The following is a 19161-nucleotide window of genomic DNA, read 5'->3' on the forward strand; positions in this document are numbered from 1 at the left end:
ATCCAAGTGTGGTCTGATCAGAGACTTATACAACGGAATGATAACCCTCTTATCTCTGCAGGTCAGTGTCCTTCTTATAATTGCAGCAATCCTCTGCGTTACCTTCACCACCTTTGCAATGTGTCCCCTAAACTTCAGGTTTCTATCAATCATCAACCCCAGATCTCTTGTCTCCCCAACTTCCCCCAGTATAACTCCTCCCATAGAGTATGCAGCATCCCATCGATGTTTCCCAAACCTCAAGACCTTACATTTTGCAGCATTAAACTGACACCCCCATTCATTTGCCCATCTATCTAGCTTATTCAAATCCTCTTGCAGGGCTACCACATCTGCACTATTACTAATAATCCTTCTCAGCTTCGCATCATCTTCAAACAACTGAATATCCCCTTGCAATCCACTGGCAATGTCATTGATATAAAGGGTAAACAATATAGGTCCTAGTACTGAGCCCTGTGGGACCCACTTGTAACCTTCTGTCTCCTTGAAACTGCTCCACCATACACAACTCTCTGATACCTATCAGACAGCCAATCCTGAATCCAGTTGACCAATCTGACATCCAGGCCCATGTGCTGCAACTTAAATATCAGCTTATCATGTGGCACCCTGTCAAATGCCTTCGCCAAGTCTAAGAAAATTGCAGTATATGCCTTTCCCTCATCTAATGCTCTTGTAACTTTATTATAAAAGGCTAGCATATTGCTAAAACAAGAGCGTCCTTTCACAAATCCATGTTGACTCTCACAGATAACATTACCCTCATCTGCCCAGTGCTGTATACGGTCCCTCACTACTTTCTCCAAGATCTTAACAACTACTGATGACACACAGACTGGTCTATAATTAGACACTTCCAGTCTGTTACCACCCTTATGCAATGGCACTATCTTACCTTCCTTCCATTCCCTGGGCACCTTTGCCGAAGCCAGACTTTCATTGAAAAGCCAGGTTAAAGGCACTGTCAGTTCCCTAGCACATTCTCTCAAAACTTGTGGTGAAATACCATCCAGTCCAAAAGCTTTATTGACATCCAGAGTTCTCAGTATCTGAAACACACTCTCCTCCTGTATCTCTAAACCTTGACCCTGCCCTATTCCTCTAGCATTAAAACTGACTCCTCCAGGATGAAATACTCCAATAAAGTGGTCATTGAACAATTCCACTATGTCCTCTGCATCAGTCACTCTATTCCCATTTTTATCCCACAATATCATTCTTCCACAGTCATTTCTCCTCCTACTGGCCACATAGCTAAAAAAATTCCCTAGGATTTTCTTTGGATCTTAGGGCCAATCTTCTCTCGTATTCCAGTTTCGCTTTCCTTACCACACTTTTCCCACAGTATTTTTATGAATTCAGATACTCTTGCAGGCTTGGTGGGACTGGTTCTATAGAGTAGTCAAGATCTTACATGAAACCCTTCCGATTAGCTTTTTTGAAATTAAATCGTCTCTAAGGGACTGTGTTAGACATAATGGCTGGGCTGACTTGAAGCATTATATGCCTATGTTGAGTATGTGGAATGGGATTTAAAACCTTGTTAACACAAATGTTGGATATTTTTGAGCTATATAACAAATATGAGCTATAAGCCTGACCTCATATAACAAATATGAGGTCATTATAGCCTCGCTTCCATCTGCCACTGTGAAAGATGTAAGGAGTTTTGGATTATGTATCAGGTTTAGAGAAAGGTTTTCAGTCCATTTTTCAACAAGTTCTCCATCTTCATTGGACTTTGTGTAATCCCAGTTAATACTATGGCTGTTAAAGTCACCTAATACAACATTAGTCATCTCTGTATTATTATTGAGGAGGATGTCGGGGAAGGAAAAGCTTCTTCTGGCGGTTTATAAACTGAGGTGATTGAGATATTTTAAAATGCGATTGTAATAATCTCAATGCTCCTGTTGTTCGTTGAGTCAATGGACGATGGCATTAAGCTTTCTTTTGTAAATATTGCACTACCATATTTATCATGGGGTATCTCTTTGATGAGTTTCATACCATGGATGTAAGGTCTGGCAAAACATTGGAGAAACCTTCAATATTAAATGATATTAATTTTAGGCCTGGCTCCAAGTGGGAAATTTAGGGCAGGAATTTGGGAGCATTTTAGATCAATTACTTGCGTTTGGTTGATAGCAGTGTTAGCTTTCCATAATGGGTATTAACAAGGTGCAGGAACGAGAACCTAGCTCTGTGCTAGGTTCCCATTCCTGAAATCATACCACTTCTATACCATCAAATGTCAAAAAACTTAGCATTATTTTCCAATCAAGGTGATACTTCTCCACTGAACGTTACTTACTCTGTATAAATCCCAAATCCAACCAACTTTGGAATACCTGTCTCATGTATGGAGTGGTGCACCTAAGACCTCCTTAAAAATTCTTGATGCTGTTCAGGAAAGGACAGGCCAATTGATAAATGATGCTTCTTTTATAGTGTCTCTTCAGCCACTTTCATTGATGATCAGTTTCTGCATTGTTTTTTGTACAGATATTTCCATGGCCATTGTTCAGCAGAACTAGTATCCAACATGCCTCTTATTTTTGCCAGATTTACAGGAACTCTTACTGCAACTGCTCAACATCATTTTACAGTCAGACTGCAACTAAAACTTACAATTACCAGTGTCTTTCATTTTTCCACCTCAATTCCATAGAACAGTCTCCCTCATGAAGTATTTCTAAAGGACTACAATCTTTAATGGTTCACGAAGAATGCCATCTTTCGTTCCTTCCACCTCAATTCTGTAGAACAGTCTCCCTTAGCATTGCTAAAGGACTGCAATCTTCAACAGTTTAAGAATATCAACAGATTATTTCTGATTCTACCCTCACACAGCATCCGTTTGCTATAGGCTTCTGCTTTTGTGTGTGGGATAAATATAAACACTCCTTATATAAAATTATTTACAGTCTAAGATGAGTCAGTAATACTTATTTATTATTATCCCAAGACCCCAATGGAGTCAAAAACACATTGTAGAAGGTCCCTTTGTCATACACACACCGTTCATCATACTGTGCCTTAAATACATTCAAATTATCTGCATACTCCACATCCTCAGGCAAAACATTCCAATTATTCATAACTCTCCAAGCAAAAAAAACTGCTTCTCATTACATGATCACACTCTCCTTATACAGCTTCCAGAGATGCCTTTTGTTCTCCTACCTATTCTATCTGAAATCCAACCTATTGACAATAAAATAGCACATAAAATAAACTATGATCAAATCGCGAATTAATTTGATCAGCCCACAAAGAAAATTTTGAAGAGACTTTTTATATTTTTGATGATTTTGTACTTTTGCATTTTTACCATAATAAATATATATATATATATATATATATATATATATTTTCCCCCCCCTTGCATGAAGTACAAAACATTTGTGCTTTTAAAAAATGAAGTTAAAATTTGAAAACTTTATGATAGGTGCAGTACAAATTGGCCTCTGACTCTTGCTAATTTTTTGTAGATCTGACCTGGGTATTATTCAGGAATAATAGTCAATATTTCAACATAAATAAATAAATAAAACTAATGATATCTACAAAAATATTATCAAATTTCATGCTTTTCAAATAACTGTAATAATAATTTTACCATTAGAGAATAGACAAGGGTGAGTCCAACAAGACCTGCATTCAAAGTATCCCTTCCAATAACTGAAAAAAGTGCAGTTATGAAAACAACAGAACCTCCAATTAAATAAAGAGATTCTTCCATCCATCTGAAACGAATAAAAGTTACAAAATAAATTATATTTGCATTTATCAATTATACTTACTACTGCAGATACATTTCATATTATACATTAAATTGCATTATTACTATCTGATAGCTGGCCTGGTTGGCCGAGTGGTTAGCGTGTCTGCTCTCGAGCCAAGAGGCCGTGGGTTTGAATCCCGCCATGGGCATGGATGTTTGTAATTGTCCTACAAACTTTGTGTGGAAAGGGAATCTGTGACCCTACCACTAGAATAAGCATAAGAATGCTTATTCTAGCAGAAGACATCATTGCCAAAACCATGTGAGGTACAGCAGTGACCATACAGCATCTACGGATGTCAAATGCGAAATTTTGTGAAATGTCACATTTGATGTCTACGAATGTGAAATCTGATATGCTTATCATATTTTTAGCTGATAATAAATCACACCTTCTAAATATCAAGGTCCTCATCTTCCCATTCTAGAATCTGTAATAATCGTAAAAAGGCTATTAAAAAATCTCTATTATGAAGTGTAGAGATTTTTGGTCCATTGATGAGGCATGACTTATTCCCTTCCTTGTTTCACCTCTCTCACATCCTGATGGTGCCATAGTAATATCACCTAATGGAATGTGTGTGTGTCAAGGACACACACACCCTATGCCATGAACTACTCACAGCATGCCTCTCTGCCTTCCTCCAAAAAGAAGACATCCGAAAAATCTTGAGTAGTCTTGATGTTAATAAGTCCCCTGGTACTATCCTTTCAATTATTCTTAAAAATTGTGCTTCAGAATTAACACCAATCCTGTATCTCACATAACACCCATCCCATGGTTCTGTACTCATACCCATGCTCTTCCTCCCATACATTGATGACTTTCATTTTCTAACTTCAAATTCTAATCATAGTTTTGCTGATGAAGTACTCTCCATTTCTCTTCTGCATTTGAGAAACTTTGTAGTATCAAATGATTCAACTTCAAGATCTTCCCTAATCAATGTCTTAAACAGTGATCATCTCATCTCATCATCCTTTTCCCTCTTTCACCTTGTGGTGTCGAGGGTTAGTTAATCATTGGACCTCAAACCATTCGCAGGATAAGGTGGTCAGCCCTACGCCCTGGTGTATCTTATGTCCTGTAGTGTTGAGTTCTCAAGGCCAGTTTGCCTGCTTTACAAGATGAAAAACCGCAGGATAAATTGGGGGAAAAATCCTACTGTCCATGCCCAAGACCAGCTAACTTGGCTATGGCATCATTCCTAGAAGCCTTTGTGTTGTCTTCACAATTGTGGTGATGTGTCCCCTAAATTTTAGATCCTTATCCACTATCACCCCTAGATCTTTTATTTCCTCTCCCTCCAACAATATATTCTCAACAAGCATAAATTTGCATCCCATCTTTGTTTTCCAAAATTTAAAACCTTACATTTTACAACATCAAACTCACATCTCCATTTCCGTGCCCAATCACTCAATTTATTCAAGTCTTCTTGTAAGGCCACAACATCTTCACTACTCTTGATGGTTCGTCCCAACTTTGCATCATCTGCAAACTGAATATCTCCATCCAAATCTTTGCCAATATCATTAATATACAAGTTGAACAGTAATGGCCCTAAATCAGCTCCCTGAGGCACTTCACTAGTGACTTTCCTGACTTTCCTTTTCCTGGATATCGCACTCCCCCCCATACACAACTTGTTGATACCTATCAGATAGCCAGTCTCCAATCCGATGCACTAATCTAATATCCAACCCCATCTTTTGTAACTTCCAGGGATGGGATGGCCCCTTGTCCTTGCTCCTTCCCCCTGTTTCATCAAGGAAAAGAACTCCCCCAGTGTCAAACTACCCCATAACAGTTTAAAAGTCTCAATCATATCACCTCTCTTTCTTCTATCTACCAAATCCTGCAGCCCACATTCCCTCAGCCACTCCTCATAAGCAAAATTGTATAGTTCTGGAACCATCCTTGTTATTTGCCTCTGTACCCTTTCAACAATTAATATACCTTCTTCAAATCCTGGGGACCAAATTTGAGAACACTAGTCTAAGTGTGGTCTGATCAGGGGTTTATACAATGGAATGACAACTCTTTTATCTCTGTAGGTCAACATCCTTTTCAGTATTGCAACAATCCTCTGGGTTACCTTCATTACTTTTGCAATATGTTCTCTGAATTTCAGGTTTCTATCAATTATCACCCCCAGATTTCTTGTCTCCCCTACTTCCTCCAGTACAGCTCTTCCAACAGAGTATGCTGCCTCCCACTGATGTATCCCAAACTTCAAGACTTGACGTTTTGCTGCATTAAACAGACATCCTCATTCATTTGCCCCCACATGTCCAGTTTCTTCAAATCCTCTTGCAGGGCTACCACATCTGCACTATTACTAATAACCCTTCCTAGCTTCACATCATCTGCAAACAACTGAATATCCCCCTGCAATCCCAGTATTGAGCCCTGTGGAACCCCACTTGTAACCTTCTACTTCCTTGATATTGCCCCACCATACACAACTTTTGATATCTATCAGACAGCCAATCCTGAATCCAGTTGACTAACCCGACATTTAAACCCATGTACTGCAACTTAAATATCAGCTTATCATGTGGCACCCTGTGAAATAGCTTTGCAAAATTCAAAAAAATGGCAGTATATGCCTTTCCCTCATCAACTGGTCTTGTCACATTATTATAAAAGGCAGTCATATTACTAAAGCAAGAACCCTCCTTAACAAATCCATGTTGACTCTCACAGATAACATTAACCTCATCTGCTCAATGCTATATATGGTCCTACACTAATTTCTCCAAGATCTTAATAATACTGATGAAACACAAACTGGTCTATAATTTGACACTTCGAATCTGCTACTGCCCTTATGCAGTGGCACTATCTAACCTTCCTTCCATTCCTTGGGTACCTTTCATATAGCAAGATTTTCATTGAAAAGCCAGGTCAACTGAGCTGTCAGTTATTTAGCATATTCTCTCAAAACCTGAGGCAAAATTAGTGTGACAGGAAAGGTAGTCAGTGCATTGCCCAGGTATGACTGTTATGAGATGAAGTAGAGAGAAGAATTATGAATGATATGTTAGAAGAAATGTGTGAAGAGAAAGGAATACAATTTGTTAATGTGTGTAATGAGTTTGAAGGAAGAATTGAACTGTATAAACAGTGATGGATTGCATTTGAATGGTTTTGGTGTGAGTCATTTGAAGAGAATGCTACTGGAAGGGAGAGTGATGAGTGGAGAGAATGAATCTGAGAAAATAAGAAGTAATGTGAAACAGCAGGAGAATAAGGAAGGTGAGATTGAAGTGGTGCTTATGAATGAAGAAGTGGGTAGTATGTGTAGAGAATGAGAGAAAAAGTGTGCAAGACAAACAGGAAAAACGGGGAGATTCATGGTGAACAGGGAACAGTGTGAGAAAGGTTGATGCTCCATGATGATGTGAATACATGGGTAGACAAAAAAGGAAGGGGATGACCTGGAATGTAGAGAAAACAGTTGGATTTGAAGAAGATTCTGGGATGAGTAAGGAGAAACAGAAATGGCTCAAGGAAAATATGGAGAAGTCGCATCTAATAAGTGGTATCAGTGAAACTTGTTATATATCTAGGAATGCACTGTTATGGTTGTATATGAAAGCTAGAAGTATCAGAAACAACGGAAATGATTGGATGAGGATGACATCCTGACAGGAATAGAGATGGAAAGGTGTGATGTATTTTGTGAAAATGAAAAGAGTTAAAAGGGAGGTGGAGTGCAGTTGATGATAGAAAAAGTGTTACGTTTATACAAAGTAGAGATGGAAGGCGAAATAGTGGTTTTGAGGCATCATGGCATGAGATACAGGTGAACGGAATGAAATATTTTTTTGGATGTTGCTATAGACATGGTAATGTGAATTTTAGTGATCAGGAAATATATGAGCAAATGGGAAAAGGGTGATCAATAATGGTGATTTTATTTATACTTAGGGACTTGCACTTGGTCAAGTCCCTAAAGAGTGGAAGGAGGGCAAGATTGTGCCACTTCATAAAGGAGGTGATCGAACTCAAGCATCAAACTATAGGCCTATCTGTGTGTCAGGTGTTGTGGTTAAGTTGTTGGAGAAGCTTGTGAGAACTAGGATCCAGAGTTGGGTTGACAACAATGGTATAATCTTTGATGGACAGCATGGATTTGCTAAAGGGAGGTCGTGTTTTAGTAATCTACTTACTTATTACAATAAAGTGACTGCTTCCTTGGACAGAGGAGAAGGATACACAGTAATATACTTGGATTTCGCAAAAGCTTTTGATAGAGTACCTCATGATAAGTTGACAGTCAAACTAGAGCAGATGGGGTTGGATATTAGATTAGTGCATTGGATTGGAGACTGGCTATCTGATAGGTATCAACAAGTTGTGTATGGGGGTGCAATATCCAGGAAAAGGAAAGTCACTAGTGGAGTGCCTCAGGGATCTGTTTTAGGGCCATTACTATTTAACTTGTATATTAATGATATTGGCAAAGATTTGGATGGAGACATTCAGTTGTTTGCAGATGATGCAAAGTTGGGACGAACCATAAAGAGTAGTGAAGATATTGTGGCCTTGCAAGAAGACTTGAATAAATTGAGTGATTGGGCAAGCAAATGGGGATGTGAGTTCAATGTTGAAAAATGTAAGGTTTTAAAATTTCGAAAACAAAGATGGGATGCAGAATTTATGCTTGGTGAGAATATATTGTTGGAAGTAGAGGAAATAAGAGATCTGGGAGTGATAGTGGATAAGGATCTAAAATTTAGGGGTCACATCGCCAAAATTGTGAAGACAACACAAAGACTTCTGGGAATGATGAGGAGGACACTGACGTGTAGAAGTAGGGAGATTCTTGTTCCATTGTATAAGGCTTTGATTAGGCCACATATGGACTATTGTGCCCAGATTTGGTCACCTGGTTTCAGAAGGATGAAGAGATGTTGGAAAGAGTCCAAAGGCGACTGACTAAGGTAGTTTCTGACCTCTGGAATGTCGAGTATGAGGAAAGATTGAAAAGATGTAATTTGCAGAGACTAGTGGAGAGAAGGAAGAGGGGAGATATGATAGAGACCTACAAGTTGGTAAGGGGTTGCTATAGGATCAATGGTGGAGAAGTTCTGCAGCGAATAGTGGGAGATCAGGGGAGAACCAGAGGTCATCCCTGGAAACTGTATAAAGAGGGTGTGAGTAGGGGAGTGAGAGGCAGGTTTTTTTCGTGCAGAGTTGTGAATGATTGGAATGCCTTGCCTGAGAGTGTGGTGTCTGCAAGGAGTTTGAATGTGTTTAAGACCCGGTATGATGAGATGTGTGTGAGATAAAAGGACCTCCTAGATGAGTCTTTGACTCCATGAGGTCTTGTTTAATAATAATAATAATAATAATAATTACCACAATACAGATTGGGATGACAAGGTTTGCAAATGGCTGTAAAGAAAATAGGTTTCTTGAGTTTTGGAGAGACAACTAACTCAGGCAGCATGTAACAGAGAGCACACAAGGATTGAGGGGCCTGGAGATTTGATCATCTCATCAAAGGTTGTTATTATAAAGAAGGTGTCAAATTATCATCCAGTTAGTGAGAGTGACGATGAAGTGATTACCTGGGTGACTGACAGCAGTGTGAGGACTTTTCTGAGGAAAGGATATATGTGGAACTACAAGGATTGTAATTGTGAAAAGTTCAGCAGACAGCTTGCAGGCATAGCATGGAATGAAGAGTTGGGTGGAAAGGAGATTAATGCTGCTTGAGTGATATTTAAGAACTATCTAGTAGAAGTAATGTCTAAGTGTATTCCAAGGGTCAGAAGGTTAAATAAAGTAGATGTGAAATGGATGAATGAAGAGATTAAGTATGAAATACAGAGGAAAAAGGCATTATGGCAGCAACATAAGAGGAGTGGTAATAATCAATTCCATGAGGATTTTGAGGCAGAGAGCAAGAAAAGAACAGGCAAGGAGGTGATTCAGTCGATAATAATAATAATTATTATTATTATTAAGAGAGTGACCTCCAAGGAGTCAGGGACTCATCAAGGGAGGCCACATTTCTGATTCTGGATCCCTGTAAATAATGACTTTCAACAATTCCTATTTTATGGTAGAATGGCATTAATTTTGAGAAAACGGTTTAAGGACAACTGCTGCAGAGGATATAGTTGAGATATTTAACGAGCAGTTCATAAAGGTATTTCATCCTTGTAAATGTGTAATTATAGAGAGCTTGAGAGCAGTAGATGAGAAGGAAGAGAGAGTGACTGTGAGAGTGAGAAAGAGGTACATGGGGAATTAAGCAAACGTGATATAAATGAGGTTGTGGGACTTGATTATATATCACCACATATTTTGAAGAAATGTGCTAGGAAGCTGATATCGGCCTTGACATATTTGTTTGATATGAGTCTTACACAGGGTCAAGTTCCAAACAAGTGGAAGAAAGGCAAAATTGTACCGCTTCATAAAGGATGTGACAGAATTCAAGCATTAAATTATAGGCCAATCTGTGTGTGTCAGGTGTTGTGGTCACAGTGTTAGAAAGACTGGTGAGAGTCAGGATCCAGAATTGGGTTGACAACAATGGTATTATCTTTGATGGACAGCACAGATTTGCTAAAGGGTGATCATGTTTTAGTAATCTACTTACTTCTTACAATAAGGTGACAGCTTCATTGGCCAACCCCATCTGCTCTAGTTTGACTACCAACTTACTGCATGGTAAGTTGATAGTCAAACTAGAGCAGATAGGGTTGGATATTAGACTAGTGCATTGGATTGGTTGGAGATTGACTGTCTGATAGTTATCATCCAGTTGTGTATGGGGGAACAATATCCTACAAGTGGAAAGTCACTAGTGGTGTGCCTTATGGGTGTGTTTTAGGATTATTGCTGTTTAACCTGTATGTTAATGATATTAGGGAAGATTCAAATTGGAATATACAGCTGTTTGCAGATGATACAAAGTTGGGACAAACTATGAGGAGTAGAGCAGATGTGGTCTTACAAGAAGACTTGAACAGACTGAGGGAATGGGAGTGAGGATTCCAGTTCAATGTTGAGAAATGTAAGGTTTTAAAATTTGATAAATAAAGATGGGATGCAGAATTTACTCTTAGTGGGATATGTTGTTGGAGATGTAGGAAATAAGAGATCTTGGGGATGATGGTAGATAAGGATCTGAAATATACACGACATCTATCAAAATCGTGAAAACACAGTGACAGTTTCTGATCCCTGGAATGTTGAATATGCAGAAATTCAAAACAATATAGTTTGCAGAGTCTAGTGGATAGGAGGAAGAGGGGGTGATATGATAGAAAAGTTACTAAGGGATTGTTATTGAATTAATGTTGCAGAATTTTTTCATAAAATGGCTGGTGATTGGGGAGAACAAGAAGTCATTCCTGGAAACTGTATAAGGTGGATGTGAATAAGGGAGTGAAAAGGACGTGTTTTGCACAAACAGTTGTAAATGATTGGAATGCACTGCCCGAGAGTTTGATGTCTGCAGAGAATTTGAATGGGTTTAAGGCATGGTATGATGAGCTGTGTGTGTGTGTGTATATGACGAAAGGGACCTCCTACATGAGTCTGTGACTCCACTGGGTCTTAGGATAATTATAATAACGTACTCATATGAAAGCTGTACAAAGAGGGATAACAACTATTTTTTTGCCTGTCTTCGTTTAGGAGTGTCCCTTATTTTAAATACATTGCCTCTTTTCTCAAGAATCCTTAAGGTATTATAACTGTATTTTAAATGTAAATATATGCAGATTAATAGAGGAAGAAATTTTGCACATACCTTGTTTGGAAGTTAGGATCTTCTTTCTCCATACCTCTGCTGTTTGCTGTTAAAAAAAGAGAGGGGGGGTTCGGAAATGTGGAGGGGGTGTTTTGATAATTTAGAAAACCCTTTTTTTTTAAAAATAATATATATATATACATTATTATATTTAAGGGTGCTTTTGGGGAAGGGGAGGGTTATATGGGAAACTGGGGTGGGAAGAGCATTCTCCCACTCCAGTTTTCCATATAACCCTCCCCTTCCCCAAAAAGTGCCCTTAAATATAATAATGCATATATTGAAAAAATTTTAAATTATTTAAAAAAACCTAGGTTTTCTAAATTATCAACCCCCCCTTTTTTTTTTAACAGCAAACAGCAGAAGTATGGAGAAAGAAGACATCCTAACTTCTAAACAAGGTAAGTGCAAAATTTCTTCCTCTATTAATCTGCATATATTTACCTTTAAAATACATTTATAATACCCTAAGAATTCTTGAGAAAAGAGCCAATGTATTTAAAATAAGGGACACTCCTAAACAAAGGCAAAAAAATAGCCGTAAAAATAATAGGAGTAACACGGGAATTTCCCAAAAATAATACCTAGGGATAACAACTTTCTTATTCCTGCTTGTCTCTTAATAATGTTTCTTAACATTGATGTGATGTTTTGAGATATTTTGCCTACATCTACAATATGTCATCAGAACTTCAACTTCTATCTACTATTACCATAAAACGCTTAGCTTCATCAATTTCTTTCTTGCAGTATAGCCCCATCCATGTGAACACACACCCTATAGTTTTTTCATCAAGTGTTACACATAACACTTTACACATTAAACTGGTAGCCATTATTCTTTGTCCTTGCCAGTCTATTCACATAATCCTGATAGATCGTTACAAGTAGATAACCTTTATTAACTATTGTTCCCCAAAATTCAGCAAACATTGACAAACAACTGGATATTTTTCTCCTCCAAATTACTTCTAATATTATTGATATAGAAATGGAACAGCAGTGGCCCAAGTACAGTACAATGTGGAACATCAATGGTCCTTTTTAGACAACTTTTATTAACAATTGCACTCCAAAGTTGAGCATCATTGGCAAACAATTGGATATTTCTCCCATTATTATTATTATTATTATTATTATTATTATTACGGGTGTCTCCATGGAGTCAGTAGACTCATCGCAGGAGACCCAAACTAGCAAAACAATATCTGTCATATTTCTTCTTGAATTCATTTAAAGACGAAGAACTTGAAACTAAGTCAGGCAATGAATTCCACTCATTCACCACCCTCCAGGCAAAAAACCTTGTTCTCACACCCTTGTTAACCACACTCTTCTTTAATTTCCAGGGATGAAACCTTGTTCTTCCATCACTATCACACAGCTGAAACATTTCCCTTGCATCAATCCTATAAAAACCTTTCAGTAATTTAAATGTTTCTATCATATCCCCTCTTCTCTGCCTATCAACTAACCTCTGGTTCTCAATCAATCAATGTAGGGAGCAATTTTTACATCACTCACCAACTTAGTCAATCTTCTCTGAACCCTCTACACAGCCTCCTCATCTACAAGGTATCCAGGTAACCAGACCGGAGCACAGTAATCCAAATGTGGAAGTATCAACGCTTTATAAAGGGGAATAATAACCTCTTTATCTCTGGATGTCAGTGTGTTCCTCAACAACCAAGTAATCTTATGTGCAATCTTGGACACCTCAGCAATGTGTCCTCTGAACTTCATCTCCCTATCTACCAACACCCCTAAGTCCCTAACCTCATCAATCTCTTGGAGTACCATTCCATCAATGTAGTACACAGCTGGTAATCTTTTAATCCCAAAATGCATGACATTTCACATTGAACTGACATCCATTACCTTTTGCCCATTCTACCAGCTTATTTAAATCATCCTGCAAACTTTCAACATCAGCTTGATTTTTTATTGCGCTAAACAACTTTGCATCATCAGCAAACAACTGAATATCTCCCTTTAAGCCATTTCCTATATCAATTAAATACAAATTAAACAACAATGGCCCAAGCACAGAGCCCTGAGGCACACCACTGGTCACCTGCCTCATCCTGGACTCGGCTCCTCCATACACCACCTTCTGGTATCTTTCCCTGAGCCATTCTCCTATCCATATCACCAATTTAGTATCCATTCCCATCTGTTCCAATTTGCATAACAGTATTCCATGGAGTATCCTGTCAAAGGCCTTAGCAAAATCGAGAAGTACCACTGTGTAGCCAGTTCCTTTGTCCAACTGGGATGTCATTCTATTATAAAAAGTTAATAGATTGCTAAGGCAGGACTACCTTTAACAAACCATGTTGGCCTCTATAGAGTATCATATCCTGATCCACCCATTCTTGAATTTTGTCTTTAACCAACTTTTCCAATAATTTTACCATTACTCCCGAGATGGTGATTGGTCTGTAATTAACTACCGCAGTTTTAGAGCCACCTTTATGCAAAGGAACCACTTTGCCTAACTTCCACTCCCTAGGGACCATACCAGAGTTCAAACTTAAGTTAAATATCCAAGTACGAGGAGTTGACACTTCCTTTGCACATTCACGCAACACCCGAGCTGATATTCCATCCAAACCTAGAGCAATGCTTGCATTTAAATTTTGCAATATATTAAATATCTCTGATTTCTTAACTTCAATTCTTACATTAATGATTGCTACAGATACAGAGATATCCTCACTTGGGTGATAGACTTTTGAAAAGTGATCACTCAGTAACTTGACTATTACATCTGATTTTATCACCTCAATACCATCAGCACCTACTAAAGTTATCCTTCCAAAGTCAGTCTTCCTTTTACTTTTTATAGTGGAAGAACTCTTTGGGATTACCCTTGATCACATTGGCTAAGGTCATCTCATAATCTGATTTAGCTTTTCTTACTATGCTGGTAACCTTCCTAGCTTGAGCCTTGTACTGTTCATGGGTGTACTAATCACATTTCTCCTTGCACATTCTCCATAACATTTTATTTTTTTGCAGATCAAGCTTCATACTACTGCTCATTCATCTAACGCCTACCTTGTTTGTCTTCCTGACCATGGGGACATAATCTGATATCGCTTTCCTCAGATATCTGCTGATTTTATCCCATGCACTGCTAACATCTTTCCCCTGAAATATATTCTGTCATGGGATGGCTGCAATCTCACTCCAAAGCTTGTTATAACTGCCTAACCTGTAGTTTCCGTATATACCCCTTCTTAACAGAAAAATCTACAGATTTTGCAACCTCCCAAGTCAATACCACATGATCGCTTTCACCAATTGGAGGTAATGAGGTTATTGGTTCAGATACCCTCTGAACCAATAACCAGGTCCAACACTCTCACACCACGTGTCCCTTCAGTTATGTGCTGTTTCAAGTAATTATCTTGTAGATGTATGAACTCCATTTCCTTTTTGCTACGTGATATTTCCTCCTTCCAATTGATATCACCATAATTAAAATCCCCCATAATAATCAGTAAACCTGCACTCATTGCACTAATTTGCTGATGCATGAATTCAATATCTTCCCCTGTACTCCCTGGCCTATAGCAGCATCCAACTGTACAGGGTGTTCGGGATAAATTTGACATATTTATAATTAATTATATTTTTCCGTAAGTTACATGTATTAACACACACTTCTCTTCATTTAAAAGTTTGGACCCTTCTTCATTCATATACAAGATGTCAGAAAGGATGGATAGCTGGAACCCACCTGAATCATGGAAGAGAATAACTTGTATCATGATGATTCGTGCCCGCCATCAAAATAAGGATATTACGACTGCTGCCCAATGCTCCCTGAATACAGTAAAAACAATCAGGCATGAACTAGAGACATGCAATGGTGACTACGAGGATGTAGCAAGAAGAAAGATCCCTAGCAGACGATCTGATTGCGTTCGTACAGCAGAATTCCTCGCAAATCTGCAGGAACAGGTGTTGAAGAACCCTGGCATTGGAATTTGGGCTTTGTTCGTGGAGTTGCTAACTGTAGTCAAGCCCTGGATAACAAGGGTAGCCAATGGTAGGCCGTATGTATGGCAGCAGGATTCGGCCCCTTGCCACACCTCTGGGAAAAGTCAAAAATGGTTGTCTGAAAATTTCTACGACTTCACCAGTCCAAATGTTTGGCCTCCAAACTCCCCAGACCTTAACCCCATGGATTATTTTGTATGGGGCGCAGTTGAAAAAGACACCAATCGCACTTCCAGTAATACAAAAGCCCAGTTAATGGATAAAATTAAAACAGTTTTTGCGGCCCTTCCCAGGGAGACTGTAGCATCAGCTTGTTCGAGGTTCCGAAGCAGAATTGAAGCTGTGATCGATGCTAATGGTGGTTATTTTGAGTAAATCTTGTTGATAGTATTGTAATTAACTCTGCCTGTAATGTTTTTTTGTCAATTCATTAAATTTAATAGATACAAAGAAGATTTTCTTTTTCCTTACGAAACTGTCAAATTTATCCCGAACACCCTGTATATTTGGTCGTGTTGGTCACTATTTCACACCAGACTGCCTCAAATGAACTCTCATTCACACGTCTATTATCTTGATATACTACTTTCTTTGACTGCAACTCATTAACTATCATCAACAGTACTCCTCACCCCGTTCTATCTTCTCTATCCTCCCTGAAAATACTGCACCCATCACATTCAATTCCAGTGACCACATCTTCTGCTGACAGCCAAGTTTCACTAATGCCTACAACTTTTGGTGAAATTGTACTGACTAATGCCAAAAATTCTTCTCTCTTATTTCAAATGATTCTTGCATTGCTATACAAAAATTGCAAATTCCCTCTAGTTCTTGTACCAGCTTTAGAACTGATATACAAGTCATTAATTTCAGTAGTCTCCCATGCCGATTTTTATCCACTCTATTCTGCAATTTATTCCATGAATAAGGATCAAGAAATATACAATCACTGCATAAATTTCTCCTTCTTACACTCAACCTTTTCAATTTTAGTTTCCCTGCCCAATTTCTTCAACTTGTTCAGAAAACAGTAATGTCTTCAATCTCTTATGACCTTCCATGTTCAGATGCACCCCATCTCTTGCATACACCTGTCTTTTGCCTTCAAACACACTCCAGACATGAACAAATTCTTATTTTTGCACATTCTTGTAATCATATCATTCATTATCATCGCTCATCTACTTAACTCATAATTATCAAAACGAGGCTGCACACACACTATCCTCCCATTGACATATTTTCTCTTCACAATATCTAACAATGTTCTTAAATCTTTTGCTACCCGATTTATACTACCACTAAGGTCATTTGTTCACACCATAACTATCATCATGTCTGTATCATGCCCACTCTTTATTGCTAAAGCCACTCTTTCTATTGTCCCACCAGCCAAGCACTCCTCAGGCATACCGCTCTCCATACCCTTCATCATAGAATCACCATATATCTTACCACTCTTAACTTCAAGTCCACACAAGCGTCACTCATGGACTCATTTTCTACGCTATTCAGCATGACTCTCCCAGTTTCATCACTCGACGCTCTTTTACTTACCCCCCCCCCCCCACTCTCACGACATCTCATTTCTTCTAGACCTCTTGTGGTTTTATTTTGTTGACTCCCAATCACTCCCATACTATTTATTACTTCATCATTCACCAAAGACTCACCCACAAGTAATCCTGTTCTAGTTACTTCAGCTAAAGTAATCTCTATAGTCCTAATTTCTCTGTTTAACAAATTAAACTCAGTTTTAACTTCCAGTATCTCCTTACTGAGCACTTCCAATTCTTCATGCAGAAGATTAAGGTCATTATTCATTTTCATGAACTCCCGCTGAAGTTCTTCCACTATGATCCCGACGTCTGCTTCCATTCCTAATATCTATTCCAACAAACACTTCTCACATACGTTGACATTTTCGTTCTTCTCATTTAGCCAGATCGACCACAGATTCTTCACATTCTTTGGTGCATACATGTAGCAGTTTCCGTAATGCATCCATTGCGAAGAATCTAATGCTGAGCCAGCTTTTCGTGTAGAAGTAGGAGTCCTGCGTGCTGCTGACATACGTTTCTTGTTGGACGTCATCTTTACATGTTGAAGTAATGAAACAAACGGCAGCGAAAACACAATATACACAACACAGTTTCAAACAATAACACCACTGAAAGACACTTGTATCTAACCGATGCACAACTGCAACACAATTTGAGACAAAAAGTCACACTATACTTAAATTCAAAAACACGTTTTCTAGCCTAACTAAACACGACCGTCACATTCACCAAGGACTAGCGCCATCTCCCATCCACCAAATTATTTAAAATATTATTGATGACAAATTGAACAGCAGTAGTCCAAGTATAGCACAATGTGGAACACCACCTGTGTTCTGTCCTGTCTGAAATTCAGCTCTACCATATTCTACTCTCTGTTATTTGTAACAATGATTTACAACATAAAAACACCATAGCAAAATAATTAATTTGTTGATCACTGATATTTCACTATCACTCTAATTAAATGCTACATAGGTGACATATCACACTTAATTAGATGGTTGTAGAAACACTTCAAATTATAATGAGAAGGAACTATGTTCTAACAAGGCAACCCCTTCTTGGGATCAAAATTAAGTTCATTCAGAAAGATTCAATTCAGAAAAATCAGCAGGATTTAACTACATTTTTCTCCAGTCCCAAGAAAAAGTCTTGTTAGCACATTAGTTCCTTTTCAGTTATTACCTGAATTGTTTCTGCTGTTATCTAATTTAGGGCTATGTGTCTATCACATTTATATTCATGTGCTATTAGGATGATTGTTAGAAATCCAGCAAAAAGTAAGTAAATAAGATTAATGAATTAACTGTTTATTTTCCCTTCATGTTGTTCATACTACAAAGCATGGTTATGAATACAAACATGACTGAAGGATTAAATGGGATATCAGCTTGCATACTATGATCTAAATATCTCAATGCAAATAAAGAGAAGGCCACCAGAGCAGGTGAGTGTGAGCAAGGGCATAAGGAATAGGTTCTTTGGATGGAGAGTGGTTGGTCAGTGATAATGCATGCCTGACATTGTAGTGAATGTAGATACACTGAATGAGTTTAAAGCACAGTTTGAATCCAGGAGAATGACTAGAGGAGTGCCTCATAGCACTGTACTAAGGCCATTGCTGCTCAAATTGTACATTAACGATACAGAACATGACTCAAATGATAGAACAGAGCTCTGCAAAACTGGGTTAATAAAGGTGATGTAGAGGTTATGTAAGGTGATTAAAATAAACTGGCACTGTGAGATAAGAATAATGGATGTCAGTTTAACATTGCCAAGTGTAAGGTTATGCAATTTGGGATGAAAATATATGCTGTGTATTACATTGATGATGTTGTGGATGATGGTGAAGATGGTGTGGAAATTTATAGGACATACTGCAAAAGGGAGGGGACAAAATATTCAAAATAGTACTTGGATATTGAAGAACACACTGCAAAAGTAGAGATAAGGAAGTTATTATCTCTCTTTATAAGGCTAGGATATGGCCACATTTTGATTCATGTTGAAG

General features: G+C 38.2%; 1 protein-coding gene across 4 annotated transcripts in view; it reads right to left on the reverse strand.

The window, feature by feature from the left end:
* Positions 1–19161, reverse strand: part of LOC150099946 (ATP-binding cassette sub-family C member 1-like) — a 684487-nt gene that overhangs the window by 142685 nt on the left and 522641 nt on the right. For all 4 annotated transcript variants that reach the window (XM_090403130.1, XM_090403131.1, XM_090403128.1 and 1 more), the window contains one exon: positions 3626–3752. In XM_090403130.1, coding sequence (XP_090259256.1) covers positions 3626–3752 — 127 coding nt within the window. The remainder of the gene's footprint in view (positions 1–3625; positions 3753–19161) is intronic.

This window comes from Typopeltis vanoorti, chromosome 13 (genome assembly GCF_054136105.1).
Source record: "Typopeltis vanoorti isolate ZY-2024b chromosome 13, IOZ_Tvanoo_1.0, whole genome shotgun sequence".
Taxonomy (NCBI): domain Eukaryota; kingdom Metazoa; phylum Arthropoda; class Arachnida; order Uropygi; family Thelyphonidae; genus Typopeltis; species Typopeltis vanoorti.